Genomic DNA, 18776 nt, shown 5'->3' on the forward strand with positions numbered 1-18776 from the left:
ATCTTAACAGACTGGAATGGCGGAGGGCACTCAAAGCAAATTATTAGTACAAGGAAAGAAAATGAACTTCAGTAGTAGGTAAACCAGTGATATTTAAATAGTCCCTGACTTAGATGGTTCTACGCTGGATGGTGCGAAAGCAACGCATATTCAGTAGACACCATACTTTGAATTTTGATCTTTTCCTGGGCTAACGATATGTGGTATGATATTCTCACTTGATGCTGGGCAGCAGCAGTGAGCTGCAACTCCCAGTCAACCATGGGATCACGAGGGTAAGCAACTTACACAAGCAATCTGTTTTTCACTTCAGCTACAGTATTCAATAAATTACATGAGATATTCAACACTTTATTGTAAAAGAGGCTTTGTGTTGGATCATTTTGCCCCACTGTTGGCTAATGTATATATTCTGAGCATGTTTAAAGTAGGCTAGGCATTCTGGAAAACAGTATGGAGGTTCCTCAAAAAACTAAAAATAGAACTACTCTACGACCCAGCAATTGCACTACTAGGTATTTATCCAAGGGATACAGATGTGCTGTTTCGAAGGGACACATGCACCCCAGTGTTTATAGCAGCACTATCGACAACAGCCAAAGTACAGAAAGAGCCCAAATGTCCATCAATGGATGAATGGATAAAGAAGATGTGGTATACACATACAATGGAGTATTACTCGGCAATCAAAAAGAATGAAATCTTGCCATTTGCAACTACGTGGATGGAACTGTAGGGTATTATGCTAAGCGAAATTAGTCAGAGAAAGACAAATAACATATGTTTTCACTCATATGAGGACTTTAAGATACAAAACAGATGAACATAAGGGAAGAGAAGCAAAAATAATATAAAAACAGGGAGGGGGACAAAACATAAAAGACTCTTAAATATAGAAAACAAACAGAGGGTTGCTGGAAGAGTTGTGGGACGAGGGATGGTCTAAATGGGTAAGGGGCATTAAGGAATCTACTCCTGAAATCATTGTTGCACCATATGCTAACTAACTTGAATGTAAATTAAACAATAACTTTAAAAATTTTAAATCAATTTTTAACCAGTAAAAAAAAATAATAAAGTAGGCTAAGCTATGATGGTTAGTAGGTTAAGTGTATTAAATGTATTTTCAACTTACAGTATTTTCAATTTATGATGTGTTTATCAGATGTAACCCCATCATAAGTCAAGTAAGATCTGTACTTCTATAACCATTTATACCTATCATCCACACTGAATATAAATGCTCAATGAATAAATAGCTGATAGTACAGACGATTAAAGGAGGTAGTATTCATATCAGAATACTAAATAACATATTTTACATTATTTTAGTTTATATGAGAAAAATACACAATGGGAGCATACAACAAAGAACAGCTATAATTCCTGTTATTCTTATGAAAATCATAATTTTAACAAGTCTGTAGTTTAAGAGTAGAAATTACTGAATCTATGTCAATGCCTAGTTTTTAACAATGGACCTGCAGAGATACCATTATCATTTGCTAATTTTTAATCTTTAAGTTGCTTTGAGCTCCTTAAGTAAATGCTATATAGAATAAATATAAGATGGTGGTGATACAGTATTTTAGGAGAGACAACAGTATTTTAGTGTCTATCAATACCTAACATAAGTGTCTGATGGTGATTGGACTGAAACGTGAAAGCCAGTTTACACACACACACACACACACACACACACACACACACACACACACCAGGAACAAAAGTCAGCATTATCCATGATGAAGTACAGAAACAAAAAATTTGGTCTCAGAATACTACTTCAAAGATGCAAAGAGAAACACTGGTTAAATTAAATTTAATAACATAATTTAGCCTAAATTCTAGCATGAGATGAGTTAAACTGAATAAATAACAAGGGAACCTAGAGATCAGAATAAGAATTTTATTCAATGCTTAAGTATTTTTCCTATATTCAAGCATGTAATCCAATCTCTAAGGACAAAGAGAAACTATACTCCTGGCTCACAGAATCCTCACTAGGCTTAACATTTTGACAATACTCAACAACTAACCACACCTACCCTCTTTCACTGCTAATGTGAAAGATTACTGCCTATTTTATTGCAGAGTAAACACCATACAAAAAAGAAATATACACCATGTTCAATAAGATGATACAGCCTATTAAATGAGCAAAAATCAAAACATGGGTCAATTTACATTTTTCAATCTTCAGTTGTTCAAGTACAAATAGAAATTGTAAAATAAAAACAAAAGCCCCATGCCATAAGCTATGTGGTCCTGAATAATTTAATCTCTTTACTCTTCTTGGTTTTCTTACCTATAAAATGAGGAAGTGAGAATAAAACACTAGTAAGATGCCTTGTCTGCATTTTTCAAGAATATATGTATAGGGTTCCAGGCCAGGAATAAACCCAGCTGAACATCACAGCTCTCAGCCAGCCTCTTACATCACTGAGGTGTACAGAATCAACGAAGAAACCCAACGATGAAGCCACCACTGTCTCTGCCTTCACGGAGTTCACAGGCTAGATATACATGTAAATCTAGAGACATATCTGTATACATCTATACACCTACCTATAGATATAGATCTCTTGACTTTTTCTAGCTTCTAAATTCCACAAAGGCAGAAACAGAGGTGGCTTCATTGATCAGTCTCCTTGTTGACTCTGCACAGCTTGCAGGAACACTGGAGAACCTCCACATGGGAGGATAAGTAAAGACCACAAGGAAGACTGGGCTTTGGTAAGTAATACTTGGGCAAAATGAAATGGGAGAAGGGGCATTCTAGACAGAAAAAAGACAAGCAAGTTCAAAGAACTAGCATATTTAGGGAACACGTCCTTCAATATGTCTATAGACAGAGCAATGAGAGACAGGTTATAATAGTTAGGACTAAACCACAGAATGCCTTTTGAAAGTCCAGGATAGACAGTATGAACTTAATTTGAAAAGTAAAGAAAAACTCCTTAAGTGCTATGATTATAGCGACACTTTAGGAAGATTAACTTGGCTGCAATACATAGGATTTTCTGGGAAAACCAGTTAAGAGTCTTAGTAAGGAATTAGGAATACCCAAACTTGGATAAATAAATAGAAGAGAGAGGGTATTTCCACCAACGCTCCCACATAGAAGACTTTAAACCACAGATAGAGGAAAGCATTCGCAAATTTATTTTTTAATATAAACCTGGTTCTCATCAAGTGATTTAACTACTTAAAACTGACTATCTTAGAGTTAAAACCATCAGAAATGCATATGGCCGAAGCTTCAGGACAGACACTTCCATACATTTGTATAATACTTTGTACCATCTTAAAATAATAATAATTATTATTATTTGTATCATCTTTCTGGAGGGCAATTTTGCACCATGAACCAAAAGCCAAAATACTATAAACCAGCAATTTGGAAATACTCATGGATAAAAACAAAGATTTATATTCACTTTAGCATTGTTTATACTCGCAAAATCATGAGGAACTTGAATACTTAACTAGGGGAGATTAATTGTACATACTTAGAATACTATAGCCATTAAAACAATATAGAACATTTTTTAAATGAAAGATATTTCCCCATTTAGTGAAAGATTACAGAACAAAATGTACCATATGTCCCCCAACACATACACACACACACCACTAAAAACACCAAAACAAAACCACTCCATGTGAAACAACAGTTTTACTCTTTAAGACACCTAATACAACAAATATGTATATACCTATGTATTTCTCTATATATATCTGTATCTGTGTATATACAAATATAGTGTTGTGCTAAACCAAGATGTGAAAGAAATATCCAATGACTGCCTAAACATTGGGTTTCAACTAAATTTAGAATGGAAAGCAAGGACCTTCCTCCCAAAAACAGGTCTCAAAATTGATTAACTCCACAGTTCCCTTCTGAGGTACTTTTTGGCTTTCACAGGAGTTAAGGGAGGCATTTATTTCACACAGCAAGATTCTTGCTCCTCTCTACCTGAATGTCAGTATGCACATATAACTGTACCCACATATCGGGTCACGTGGGTGGCTCAGTTGGTCAAGCGTCCGACTCCTAATCTTGGCTCAGGTCATAATCTCAGAGTTTGTTGAGTTTGAGCCCCACGTTAGGCTCTGTGCTGACAGTGCAGCTTGGGATTCTCCCTCTCAAAAATAAATAAACATAAAAAAAACCTTAAAAACAAACAAACAAACATACCCACATACTTAGTTAACATTAAGCCTCCAAAGAAACTGAAAGTGGTTTATCAGAAGTAAAGACCAGGGGGCCAACAAGGACCTCTGCAAAGAAATATGTTCCACAAGTGGGCCAAAAGCAGTTCGTCTTAAGATCTAATCAAATTGGATTTTAATGCTAGGGACACTTCTGTCCCCACACTACAGAAACTTCTCTCAAAGATCGCCTACAGCGTGTTAACTGCCAAATTCAAAAAGCATTAGTAACCAAGGACAGTGTTGCACATGTTCCTAAAATTCATTCAACAGGGTCTGCAACCATATCTCAATCTTCATAGTAAACAGCTTTTCTGTAGTATTTAGCCATTCCAATTTCCAATTCTTTATTATTAAACCGAACGTTTCTCTGAGCTTCAGAGAAATTCTATAGTCGTTTCAAATTTCAAGCTTCTAAAACTGAACTTGGCATCATTTGTGCCTATTTCCATGGACACTAAAAAGCACTGGCACTGCCAGTCTCAACGCGACTGAATCTCATGTTGTCCTTTGAAAACCTCCCTCATTCTAGTCCTACAAATCTATGTCAGATGTCAAGTATTACTCGCTTGAGTTTCTCAAATCTGTCACTTCCTTTTCATTCCTATTTCAGGCCAAGTTCGGGCACTATTTGCTTTAAATCTGGGCACAAATACAGTCATCCTAACTTCTGCCTCTAAGTACTTGAATTTATCTTTTACAGCACCCCAAACCAGTCTTTCAAACCGGATAATCATTTTATCATTCTTAACTTTAAAACTTCCAAAAGCTCTTTATTTCCTTTATGATAAAATCCAAAAGCCAATGTCCTCTGCAATCTGGTCCAGGGTATCTTTTCATAAAGACAGAGAACTTCAAAACTGGAAGCCTAGAAATCATGCAAATGAGGAAACTGAATCAAGACCAAAAAGGCTAAGTGCCTTACTCTGGCCAAAATTAAATTACCAGACCAGAAACTTAAAAACCAAGATCAGTATTTCCTAAATTTGCCTGATTATAACATTACTTACACCAAGATGTTTAATATACAGATTGCCAGACCCTTCCCCTGTCAATTCTGATTCAGTAGGTCTGAGTACAATCACAGGACTCTGAATATTTAAGAAGCACTAGGTGATTCTCTCTCATCTTCAGGGAAGTTTGAGGAAACCTGACCTAAATCTTGCAAATCTTCTACATTCTTTGATTGTATCAATCTTACCTTTCAACTACTGTCTTATAAATACTGTTCTATCCAAAAAGCTCTACTCACTTTCACTTATACCTTGTTTAGAGGTTATATCACATTTTTCCACCCTACCCAACCCTCAAAACCTACTCATTCCTTCCTATTCTAACCTCTTCAAAATCTTAATCAATGCTTTCCATATAACCCCAATAATCAAGTACCCATATGGATCTCAGGTATTATGTAAGTATGGTGCTAAGAATAGAAAACTGAAGATTAAAAAACATATAGAAGAATATAAATTATTACTATTGGTCTTGGCCTGAAAGATAAAATGCCTTACTTTGCCTAATCAGCAAAAACAACCAAACAACTTTTTAAAACACTGAAATCAAAGTATCTCTCATTTTTGTCACACTATTCTACTTCATCATCGTTATGAGGCCTGACTTGTATTTCAACCCTGGCACTGGAGGCAGGGAGGGGAACAGCAGAAAAAAATATGGACCCAAGTATTTTTTTTAAATGTACCTAGAGTCTAGATTTGAGCCCAGATCATAAAATGAAAAACACTCATTTCCTCACATATGAGGAAAACTCATTCTATGGCAGATTCACCTCTCAGTGATTTCCATTTAAGTTGTAACCTATAATCTACAACATTAAAATTAGCTGCTGATAAATAATAAAATAGAACTTGACCAGTAAATCAGAAAGACAGGTACCAAGCAAAAAAACAAAACAAAACAAAAACCAAACAAAAAAAACCAAAGACAAGCACTAAAATATTAAGCCATTCCATTTAACATACAGGCTCCCGGAGAGCTCTAAGAGTAAATATAATTTTATACTGAGTGTCTAAAAATAATCAAAATAAATCTCTGGCATAATATGGGCTATACTGGATCTTAATTTCTCCTGTGTCAAAATATCCCTAAATTCAGCAAGTAAATAACTTAAGATGTTATTAAATGGTCTAAGATGGAAATTATTAATACAGAACCTTCATATCTGCAGAGTAGGCCCTGATACAACTTTTTCCCTATTTTTAAGGCTTGTTTTATTGTACTGTTATCACTACTAACAATTTAATTATCAAAAACTAGTGTATCGATTCACCTTTCTTTTGTAATGCTAATGGTCAGAAAGATGAAATAAAAATCGTTCTTTTCCTTAAATTCCCATATAAAGAAACCATAAAGGTAAAATTTCAAAGCTGTATAGTTTTCTATTCTTTAAATTATAACTAATAAAAATCTTTCTAATATCTGAGTGTGAACTCAATCTCAAACTCACCTTTTCCCCACCTTTCTTTATTGAACCAATTTTTAAAAGGATGTTATGAACATTACTGTAATTAGCCCCACATATTGCTTTTAGAAACATTATTACCAATCCTGCTAATAATTCTGCCATAAAAGGAAATAACATTTTTTAGAAACTATAAAACTTGAATATGGCCAGAAAAAAAATTGTGTTTAGTAAGGTCTACATGGACTACTTAAAAATAGTTCTAATAATTGTTAACAATTTATTATGAGTGGTCAGATATATAGCCTACCACCTTCTCTTTTTTAAAAAAATGGGACACAACCCATTTTTAAATATTTTTAATATATTAAATATTTTTATTTTTAAAAATATTTTTTAATAAAGTATTTTTAAAATATTCATTACTGTCAACATTTTATCACTTATGGGCTTAAATTCTTACACAATGACCCACTGAGACTTGAAAGGATCTGCTGGGCTTTCAAGGGGGAGGAAAGGGGATCAAGATCACTGATTGGTTACTACAAGGACAAAGGTTAACAACTTAAATATAGACATGCATTTAAAACTACTGTGCATACATTTTAATGATTTCAAGATACATAAAAATATAATCTACTTAAAAAGTGAATGGTAATGACTTTAAAGGTTTAAACAGATTTCCAAAGAAGAAACAAGCTTATTGCAAACGCAGTATTCTGCTACCTACAAATCTTGGATAGAATTTCAGCTACACCAAATCAGCTTTAAAAAAAAAAAAAAAAAACGTAGTCACAGAAAATGTCATTATGTAATGCAAAGATAGCTATGTACATTTATCACACCAAAGTGACCAACAAGTGAAATATGTTAAAATTATATTGTTTACAATGTGCAAGATTAAAGAATAGAACCTAATCAACTACAGGACTGTGAAGCCTAAATCAAATGCCAGTGAAACAGAACAGCATGACATTTCCTCATACACAACCAAATATAAAAACACATACCAAATAGCTGTTTTAATCCTTTACTCCTAAACCTTTCATAGGTTTCATTTTCAATCCAAAATGTGTCTAAAGTTGCAAAGTTTATTCATAGAAACATATTACCGGTCACACGAAAAAAACTGAAAAGAAGATTAAAAAGCAGATATACCCTTATCCTTCCAATTTTTCTTCTGACAGTCCATCTCTTGTCACGATCTGCCCCCTCCAGATGCAATTATCAATTATGCATACCAACAGAAAAGCTGCAACTGCACAAATCTACCCTGTGAGACATGAAATATCCGTTTCCTCAACCGAAGTCTGCAGTCTCTGCTGCACAACTGCAGCAGGACTGAAGTCACCTGACGTCTTCTGGGTGTGGAACAGTCTGACGCAGTGCAATCTGTAACTAGGCTACTAATACTCAGGCACTACCGCCTTCTTCCTATGTGTTTATTGTTCTAGTCTTTTGCTTGTTGCTCATACCAAAGGGAGCTACTTTTGCAGGGGGAGGGGAGTGCTACCAAACAAAGGAAAGGAAGGTTGTTCTTGTGACACAGTTAACCATTGATTATATGCGAAATGTACTTACAGCCATATGCAAGTTTTTTCTTTTCGTACATGGGTGAATTATGCTGCTGGTTTTGTCTCATTTAAAACTCTAAAATCAATAGTTATCTAATAAGATAAAAATGGACTGATCCAAAGAAAAGTAATAGCTTAAATTTCAACCCTGGGAAATGCTGAATCTCTTCTTACTTTCTCCCGTTTATTAAGGCTTAGAGCATTCAGCATTTTGTATCCTTATGAGGGTATAAGTAGAGAATCACAAAGTCAAATTATTAATGTTTACTCAGTGTATGCTACTTCAAAAGAAAAAAGGTTTTATTTTATCTCGGGAGTCTCATCTTTCTAATGTAATGTTCTCTAGTTTTTCTTCTTTTACAATTATGGAAATCCAGACTTAAGAATATACATTTATTCCTAATCATCACCTGCTATAACTCAATCTTTCAATAAATATCTATCAAACATTACTGCAGGTACTATTAATAGACCCAGCTTGAAGAGAAATATTCATGTGCTAATTATATCATTTGCCTTGGGAAAATGACCTAAGACCAAACCAGAATTGAACTGAAAAATACAAAAACAAATCTATACATAGAATTTCTGAAATTTTTGCTCAACTATATAAAACTGACATTCATTCCAGTGCAGAAAATTATGTCTTTACAAATGTTCCACAACTGGCTGAACTGATTCAGTGTTTAACCAAGCAAAGGGCAACATAAAATGAGAAATCAGCTAAAACATTTTAAAATGTGTAATATAATGAAGTATTATAAGATATATAGTCTATGTACTATACTTCTTAAGACTACATAGCTACACTGAAATTGGTATAATATTTTCTGGAACTTCCTGTAAAAAACTCTGCAAAATCCTTAGTATCAGAAGTGGCCTGGTCAAGGACTCAGTTCTTTCACTATCTGAATTTCTAACTCCATACATAAAAAAAGCAAAGTAATTTTTAAAGAGTCTACTATTCTAAGCTTAAAAGTTAATACCTAACTTTAAATTTTATTCAATGGACCTATGCATAATGGAGTATTTGACAACTCTGTTGCTAAGTTATACTATGGCTAAAAAAGTCTGGCTTCTCCAAACAATAGTTTGAAATCTCAAACTACTCAGTAAGTATAAAATATTTCCATAATACTTATTTTCTAACAATGAATCCTTTGAAACTGAAGACATGTAAATACTTTTGTATTAGAATAAAGCACTCAAAAATAGTACCCAAACTGTTTTCAAGTCAGAGATTACTACACAAATAGGAGAGAGGGGGGAAAAAAGATTTCTTGAGACAAAGGTATTTACCATTTATACTTTTCACCTGCGCTGGTACTTGATTTGACTCAAAATATTTAATAACAGCCTCAGAGAGCAAGAATGTGTAATAATAACCATTTACCTACATATTAAATACACTTGGGGCACCTGGGTGGCTCAGTCAGTTAAGCATCTGACTTAGGCTCAGGCTGTGATCTCACGATTCCTGAGTGAATTCAAGCCCCACATCGGACTCTGCTGACAGCTAGCTCAGAGACTGGAGCCTGTCTTCGGATTCTGTCTCCTCTCTCTGTCCCTCCCCTGCCCGCACTATGTCTCTCTCACAAAAATAAATAAAACATTACAAACAAACAAACAAACAAAAAACATTAAATACACTTAAAAGCTCCCCTGGTAGATTAAAAGTCAAAACAGGAGCCTTAAAGTTTGATCTTATATAATGACATCTAATTCTTTAATTATTAAGATCTTTGCAATTGAAACTACTAAGTTTACAGGAAAAACTAACTCATGTAAATCATGTGACATTTGCCCATTTCTTTCTTAAAAAGTTTTAAAAGGGTTCAGTTTGGTTAGTTAAGCAAAAAAGTAATTAAATATAAATACACAATAAATAATACAAATCTGTTAAAAATATAAAACCATATGGGCTATGCTTATAGTGAGGATCAAATGAGTTAGTGTAAGCAAAAGGCCTTAGGACAGTGGCCTGACAAAAAGTAGGCCCTATATAAGCCTTAGACATTATTGTTATGCTACAAATAATAGTCAAACTAGTAGGGACGAGGTACATAAGCCACATCTAAAAAAGCATATATATTAAGCCATTCTAGGGACTAACCCAAAACCTTTCTAAACAAGCGCAAGCACATGCGCACACACATGCACACACATACTTTGCTACACAGTTCTATTATACTCCAGCTCAGAAAAATTTTTATAGGGAGAGTTTATAGGTCCAACATTAAATCCCAACATAACAGACAAATAAAGGACATAAATCTGTTAGAAACTTACCTTCATATTTTGTTTTCCTTCAAATATTTAATATTTCGTTTTTAAAAAATGAATACTTTCAAGGACAATTTTCAAACATAAGAGATACATCCCAACTTGTAAAACAGCACTTTGATTATTTGGGACAGAAACCTATTTTACCTTAAAAGTAAAGGCTTTCAAAGGAGGGGGCCACAGAAGATTCCTTTATTTACAATGCAAGTAAAATAAAAGTGCAGTCTAATTTTAAGTCTTACAGCATATGCAGAGGAGTGGAAGGCATTTTCCTCTTTAAAACTCAAAATCAGCCTTACACAGAACTTTTGAAATAAATTGTTCAAAGTTCATATTTGGCAACTTCCCACTCCTCAATATCCACATCCCCAGTACTTCTTCCAAGCATGAGAAAAATAAATGAAAACCTGCCCAAGCATAATCCTAACTCCTTCCCAAAGGATATCATGCTCTAAAATTACCTAGATTTCTCTTTTCCTCATACCTTGAATAAAAACTCTCATTTTCTTAGTGTAATTAACCTCACCAGTAGAATCATATGATTAAATCATTTCCTGCTAAAGAATAAAAATTCCTTTCTCTGTAACCTTTTAATGAAGTGTGTGTGTGTGTGTGTGTGTGTGTGTGTGTGTGTGTGTGCGCGTGGCTTGCATCTGTAAGTGGCAAGATTTCAGACTCAAGACTGTATTTTGGAATAGGCAGCAATACCTAAGCAGTAAGTCCACTCCAGCCAGCTTTCCCAAGATATTCCTCCTTTTCCATTTCTTTCCTTCCTCTACTTCTCAATCCCAGAAAAAAATCAAGTTTTTATTTGTTTTTTTTCCCCACAATATTTAGAAATCAAGGGAAATAAATGAAAAAGAGGTAGTCATTTAGATTTAAAGTGTTACTAAGTTGGGGATTGCTAGTATACCATTCTTAATAGCTAAAATAAGTATTTCTACTTTCTGTAAACAGAGAACAAGATTCTTTTTTTTTTTTAATAAAGAAACAATTATGGTTACACAGGAGTTTCAAACTTATTTAAATATTTAATTATTCTGAGCTATACAAAAATATGAAACTAAACATATGTCCCATTACTGAAAGGTATTAACCAATGTTGCTTAATACCATACGCAGTATCATAATGCCCTCTATGGACTAAATTATAGCACTTCAACATTAACTACTAAATTGAATCTTAAGACATGGCAAAATACTTTAGTCTAGAAAAATGAATGACAATACAACCTCAAATGGGAAAAAAAAGAGCATTTGAAAGTCTACAATTTCATGTAATTTGCTAAAAATGAATATGAAAGTCCACAGAGAAAGAAATTTAAAGTGATACTACCCAGAACTAAATAAATGCTGGCTTCATGTATTATAATCTAAAATAAATATACAAATTCCAAAAGATCCAAAGCATTTCTAAATTTGGAATTAAAAAATTAATAGTCACTAGGCTCTGGACAGATGTTTTAAAACTTTTCAGTTTTCACTAAAGTAAACAGGTTTAGGGGAATCTTAAAGGTCATTCCATAATGTTTAAAATAACATGATTCAAGCATTGTCTGATTCAACACAATGTGTCAAAATCCTTTTATAAAGTCATTTGTTAATATAAGCCAAATATCCACAACTCACTAAATTTCTCTGATCATCTGAATTTATTCCATATGGTCAATTACAGAACATTCCATAGACCTCACTTTCTATATACAACACTAGATGGCACCAACACCCATAGTACAGTAGACTGTCTAATTTTCTAGGCATGCAATCCAACAAAAACTATGTTCTTAATTTTCTGGCTCTTTCTGCCTGACAATAGGGAACTAGAGATCAGAATATAACAGCAATAGAAAACAACTCCACCACCAAGAACACATGTGGGATAAAGGGATCTCTGAGCAGTATTCAAAATAAATTTTAAATAGGTAAGAATCAAGTATAAAAATAAAACCATACATACATACATACATAATTTTCCTATGTGAAAACTGAAAATGTCCACTAAAATATAAAATAAAATAAAAATTGTTTGGAAAACTGTAACATAACAGGAGTTTGCATCCATTGTACAAAGAGCTCTCATAAAATCAGAAAAAAGATGAACATCTAAATTTAAAAATGGGCAAAGGGTATGAACAGGCAATTCAAAAAGACATAAAAATAGCCAATAAACACATGAAACATGTTTACTTTTACTAACAATCAAAGATCAAAACTTCAAGATACCACTTCAACCTATTAAACTGGTAAAGGTTTTTCCTTTTTTAAGTGCCAAATTCAGAATGTCTGGAAGGATATCTAAGAAGTAAGTCCTAGCACAGGACTCTGAAGGAGTACAAGGTAGCTTGTTGAGACAGGAAGAAGACTTCGTGTCATAGGGCTCTTTGAATTTTGTATAATATGGAAGTATTACCTATCCAAAAATAAATAAATAGTATCAACTGTAGGTGGTAATGGAGAAATGGATGTTTTCTTACTCTTTTGGGGGGGAAAATTAGTACCATTTTTCTGACAGCCAAGTTTTGTCAAAACTCTTAAAAATGGTCATACCCATTTACCTAGGGTTTATTTCTAGTAATTTATGAAAAATAGTAATTCAGATATGTAAAATATTTAAATATAGGTTAACAGCAGCCTTATTTATAAGCTAAAAAGTGGGAAACCACCTAAGAATCCAACAATAGCAAACTAGTTAAATTATATACATATTTTATATACATACTTATATTTATGTATATATATGTATACATATATATACAAATTATATACATATTTATATACATACACATGAAATGTAAGCATTAAAAAATCATGCAGCAGCAGAATAAGGACATGGAAATGTCAGCATTATATAAGATACTGATTTTTTTAAAGCTATAAACAATATGTAGACTATGATCCCTATTTGTTAAAACACATTTTTTTTACTCCATTCATAAAGTATCTATATGCATTGAAAATAGACAAGAAGAATATATTCTAAAATACTAACAATTACTATATCTGGGCAATGTGATTACAAATTTTTTTCATCTCAATAGTTTACTTCTCAAATTTGTACAATAAGCATGCATTACTACAGAATGTTTCATGTATCATTGATCTGACTTTACTGATAGCAGGTCCTTCAGACAAATTCTAACTACTAAGCTCAAACAGATTAAAACATTTGCTTAAGGTCATACAGCTATAATCCATAATAAAGCCACGATTAGAACTTAGGTCTGTTAAGATGCCCAAAATGAAGTCTTTCAACCACACTACTGTCACCTAACTTTTATAGTACATATTTCATAATTATTTTCAATCTGTACTGAGCTCATAGTGAGCACTAAATAAATCCTCATTAATTTGATATTTGTTTAAGTCACATTTGTTGAAGTAAATATAATTGATTCTTTTATTAACAACAGTGCATTTCTAATTTAGCTATATTTACTAACAGATTCCCACCTAAAGGTATTCTACTCAATTTGTTAGATTAAGCGTGTTAATTTTTCAGGGTACTTAAATTTCTTCCTTCTTAAAAAAATTTTTTTTAATGTTTATTTATTTTTGAGAGAGAGGCAGACTGCAAGCAGGGGAGGGGCAGAGAGAGAGGGAGACACAGAATCCAAAGCAGGCTCCAGGCCCTGAGCTGTCAGCACAGAGCCCGATGCGGGGCTCGAGCCCACAAACTGTGAGATCGCGACCTGAGTCGTTGGAAGTCGGATGCTTAACAAACTGAGCCACCCTGGTGCCCCTAAATTTCTGACTTTTATCAGATTAACTGCTCAGTGTCAGAATCAAAGTCCAACTAATAATTATCAAAGTATCCTAAATATGCTTACTAAAAATATATTTAAACCAAAATACCAAACCTTAATATCTGTAAAACTTTACTGAGAAATTGCAAAGGCTATAAATTCCTAAATTAATAATAAAAATGTTAAGTTATAAACACTATCTAAAGAAAGCTCTTATTCATGAACACTTTAAGAAGCATATATAAATCTGCAAACGATAATTTTTAATTCTTTACCTAGATAAAAGGGCCCCTTTTAAATGAGTCCTTTATTATGGCAATACTACGTAGATATCACATACTTTAAATAAAATGAAAAAACAATCACGTTGTTGGTGGTTTACACTTCACTCACCGAAAGTTCTAGCAGGTCAGCAAAACAATCCATACTCTAATTATGAACTAAAAATACTCTGTGCATCATTGGCAAACCAACAAACCAACAAACATAGTAAACAATCAATGTCTTTGAAGTGAAGATGTCAGTGGTTTGGATGAGAGACATTAGCACCTTTCCTTACCAACAGCCTACCAACAATAAAGATAGGAGCTGTTCACAAGAGGGTTATTCAGTCTCTACATGGAAGCAAAACTGTTACCTTCATTTTGATATCCCTACATATGGAAAATCATGTGAGAAAAATATACATGGTAACCCAACTTTCTTGACTTTTAAAACCTGTCTTAACATTGGTTACAACACAACATGTATGTAATAAAAGCACAGCACCTCAATTGCTGCAAAATTTAGCATAATAAATGCTCATTCCAAAATGGAAAACGACTGAGAAGGGGAGAAATCCCTTCTAGGTTGGAATCCGTTATTCACCTGTTGGGAAAAAGATTTTCCTTGTGGAATGATCTTCCTTTTGGAATTAAGTTAAGATTACTTAAGAAAGTTATAGCCCAATGTCTGGAATACAGAGGTTCAAAAGTATTGTGCTTACTATATAATTTGCTATGTAACTTCGAGAAATAAGACTAAGTCCCACACAGTGGTGCTGTCATTCATAAAATGGTTCCTTCTTTCTCATCATAGAGACTATGTCAAAGTGCTTGATGTTTAGAAGATTTCCTATAAATGGCAGCTCCCTTTTCCAGATAAAATGAGAAAAATTCAGCTTTTCTCAGTCTTTGAAAATTCTCAAGTTAAAAACCTCCTAAATAGAAAGAAAACTTAAAACTGAAAGAAAACTGAAACAAATTGATCTAACTATATTTCAAATGAGAATTATAACCACACTGAAGGCTTGGGAAGAGAGAAGGAAGGGGGAGAAAGGAGAGGGGTAACTAATCCAAGTAACTTGTACTTGACTATATACATTCAATCTTGGGCAGGATTGGGGTGTAGATTTGCAAAATAACTTTGAATTATTTTATTGTGTTTACTATAACGATATTAGAAAACATTCTAAAACTATCTTAGAAATATTAAACGATCAAGTAAATGAGTAAATGTGTTAGCTGCCAGGGTTCTCACTACAGAAGGAACATACAAATATGAAAGGAGAGAAGAAAGAAACAATCTTCTGGAAATAGACTCTCAACTAAAAAGAATCAGGGATCCTTCAAGAAATGATTGATTTCAGGGCTGCGGTAGAACAGACATAGATGAGCCTATATTTTGTTAGGCTAGAAAGTCGGAAGAGCTTCTCTCTCCATCCCAAAAAGAAGGATAGCTGCACATCCTTGGGCCAACCTGAACAGGGCCCTTCTAATCTGGGACAATTTATAAACAAAACAATTAATGAATTATAATTCAGTAATGAATTATAAACCATTAGGGGGAAAAGAGAAACTTATAAATCCATATTTGTAATTAACTAATCAAATCACAGAAAAGCAGAATGCTAACAGTGGCAGAATGCCATGGAATGACTGATAAATGTGAAGGGAGTGTTAGAATTGAAAAATTATCATTTTGCAACCTTAATGGTAAACAGTGACACTAAATCTAGGAGGGAATTTTGATGGGGAGCAGGGTATCTGTAGTCTTGAAATGTCACCCCTCAGACTGCTTATTAGTTCCAAGGGAAGAAGAAAGCAATTATACAGTAAGGAAATGAGGGCCACCTTAACCAGATGATAGAAATTAACCTCATCAATGAGGGACTTAATGAATAGTGGGTACCTTCAGATATGATACTATGAGAAGGGTAAGGGGTACTACACATCTTCATTTTGGCCATGAATCCAAAACCCCAATCGAATCTCTGACAAACAGCAGACAAATGTAAAATAAGAACATTCTATTAAAAAGGGAGATGGGGGCGGGGGGCACCTGGGTGGCTCAGTCAGTTGAGCATCGACTTCGGCTCAGGTCATGATCTCACTGTGAGTTCGAGCCCCGCGTCAAGTTCTGTGCTGCCAGAGAGCTCTATGCAGCCTGGATCCTGTTCAGATTCTGTGTCTCCCTCTCTCTCTGCCCCTCCTCTGCTCATGCCCTGTCTCTCTCTGTCTCTCAATAATAAATAAACGTTAAAAAAAAAAAAAAAAAATGGGAGATGGGGAAGAGCCTACACTTAAAAAATGTTAATGTAAGGGATAAACACTGGAAATGTAACAGACAAAAGCAGCCAAAAGCAACATGACAACTAAAAGCACAATTTGGCCCTAGACTGGATCTTGTAGTAGATGACACTTGTACAGGACACATTAGGTCACAACAGACACACTGGAATACAGATAGATTAGAAAAAGTACTTTATCAATGTAAATTTATGAAGTTAATAGATGTAGTGAGGTTATAGAAGAACATGCCCTTTTTGAAGAACTTAAGGATAAAACAATGTATATAACTTACTGTCAAATGGTTCAGGAAAAACACCTATCAACTCCCTCTGCTCTCTTCTTTACATTCTTCAACTTAGATGCCACAGTCCATCACATCAAACTACTCTCTTACTATTTATTAATCCTCAATTCCTTTGATTCACTCTCCTTCCACTGGGCCCTCTAGCAAAACAGAAGCTTGAATCAATATAAGCATTTGCCTTCCCTGAACCTATACCCAGGATGTTGGGCAAAGTTAGAGAAAAGTCACTCTACCATACAGACTTGTATGGACTCAACCTCCAACCCTGAGTGGACTCTTAATACAATGCCTCTCTCTCTCCCTAGTCAGACCTCCTCCACCCAAGCATGTTCTAGTTCATTCTCAGCAAATGACCTAACATACTGCTTTAAATAAACATAAACCACCATACACTCCCTCAACTTCCAGCCACAAAACGAGCAGTATCAACACCCACAGTTTCCCTTCCATTCACTACAATATCTTCCAAAATTGTTCCTCTTCTATATGCCAATTCCTCCACCTGAATTCTGGATCTCATCCTACCCCATCCCCTCCTGACTTTCTACTACCACCTTTAGACTTTCATTCCCATCTTTAAAAAAACAAAAAGGTTCTTCCTCAAGTCTATCCTCTACCTCATTCATGCTATCACTTTCTCCATGATCTCAAATTTCTCAAAAATTAGCATTCAGCATCCATTTGCTCAAGTGTCATTCCCTCAGCACCCCTAGCCCTGCCCATTTACTCTACCTGCCATTGTCATGCCAACACCTTCCCTACTTTTTAACAAGTTCTCAATCCTTATCTTAACCAAGCTCTATTGCATTTGATAATGCTGTCCAATCCTTCCACCTTTAAAACTTCTCTTTTTCTTGGCTCTCCCTAGTCAATGTCTGTGGTTTTAATTACTATCTCTGAGCCCATGATAAACAAACACATATAGCCAAGGTCTCTCAAAAGCTTTATATGTACAACATCCATCACTTCTTGGATACCTCATAGGCACTTTAACACCAAAATATTCAAAGCTGAATTTTTCATCTTCTCTCCTTAAACCCACTTTATTCTCTCATGTTCTCTAACTCAGTTTCTCATACCGCCATATGTGTACTTGAAAACACATGGAACCCAGGGTTAGAGTCATCTCTAACTTCTCCCCTTATCCTTCATGTCCATATCCAATCAAACATCAGGTCCTATGTCTCCATGCTCATCCCACTGCCTTAATATTTATCATCTCCTCTTTCTTAAATTATAGCAACAATCTCTAACCTCGTCTCTCTGCCACTAGTACTGCCCATCTCCAACGTATAAATATACTCAGGAAATAGGGAGTAATCACTACACATTTTCATAGAAAACACAATTAAATTAGAATGCTAAATAAAAAACACAGGTGCAAATCACTTTACACAAGTGTGTAAGAATATAGCATCAAAAGAAAAAAAATGACAATCCCTACTTTTCAGAAGAATTCATAACAGCATACCTCAATTTACACTTTTCAACAAAATACTACTCAATATGCATGACTTTATACCTATTACTGGAAAATACACCAGTATATTGAAATATTGGAGACTTGTTACAGAAATGTTCTTTCATAAAAATTTAAAATCAAGTAATTTCTGGGAAAACAACAGTAAATGCATCTGAAAATATTATGTTTTAGTATCTCCTAATCTCCATGCTATGAGGAAATACTGA

The 18776-nt window shown here is 34.3% G+C and overlaps 1 protein-coding gene across 3 annotated transcripts in view; it reads right to left on the reverse strand.

The window, feature by feature from the left end:
* RTN4 (reticulon 4) overlaps positions 1-18776 on the reverse strand; it is a 72875-nt gene that overhangs the window by 28071 nt on the left and 26028 nt on the right. The window contains exon 1 of one of the 3 annotated variants that reach the window (XM_042932285.1): positions 7793-8548. The exons of the other annotated variants lie outside the window; for them this stretch is intronic. Within the exon in view, the coding sequence (XP_042788219.1) occupies positions 7793-7826 (34 nt within the window). The 5' untranslated portion in view covers positions 7827-8548. Of the gene's footprint in view, positions 1-7792; positions 8549-18776 lie in introns of those variants that run through there. 3 annotated transcript variants of the gene reach the window in all.

This window comes from Panthera leo, chromosome A3 (genome assembly GCF_018350215.1).
Source record: "Panthera leo isolate Ple1 chromosome A3, P.leo_Ple1_pat1.1, whole genome shotgun sequence".
Classification (NCBI taxonomy): Eukaryota; Metazoa; Chordata; class Mammalia; order Carnivora; family Felidae; genus Panthera; species Panthera leo.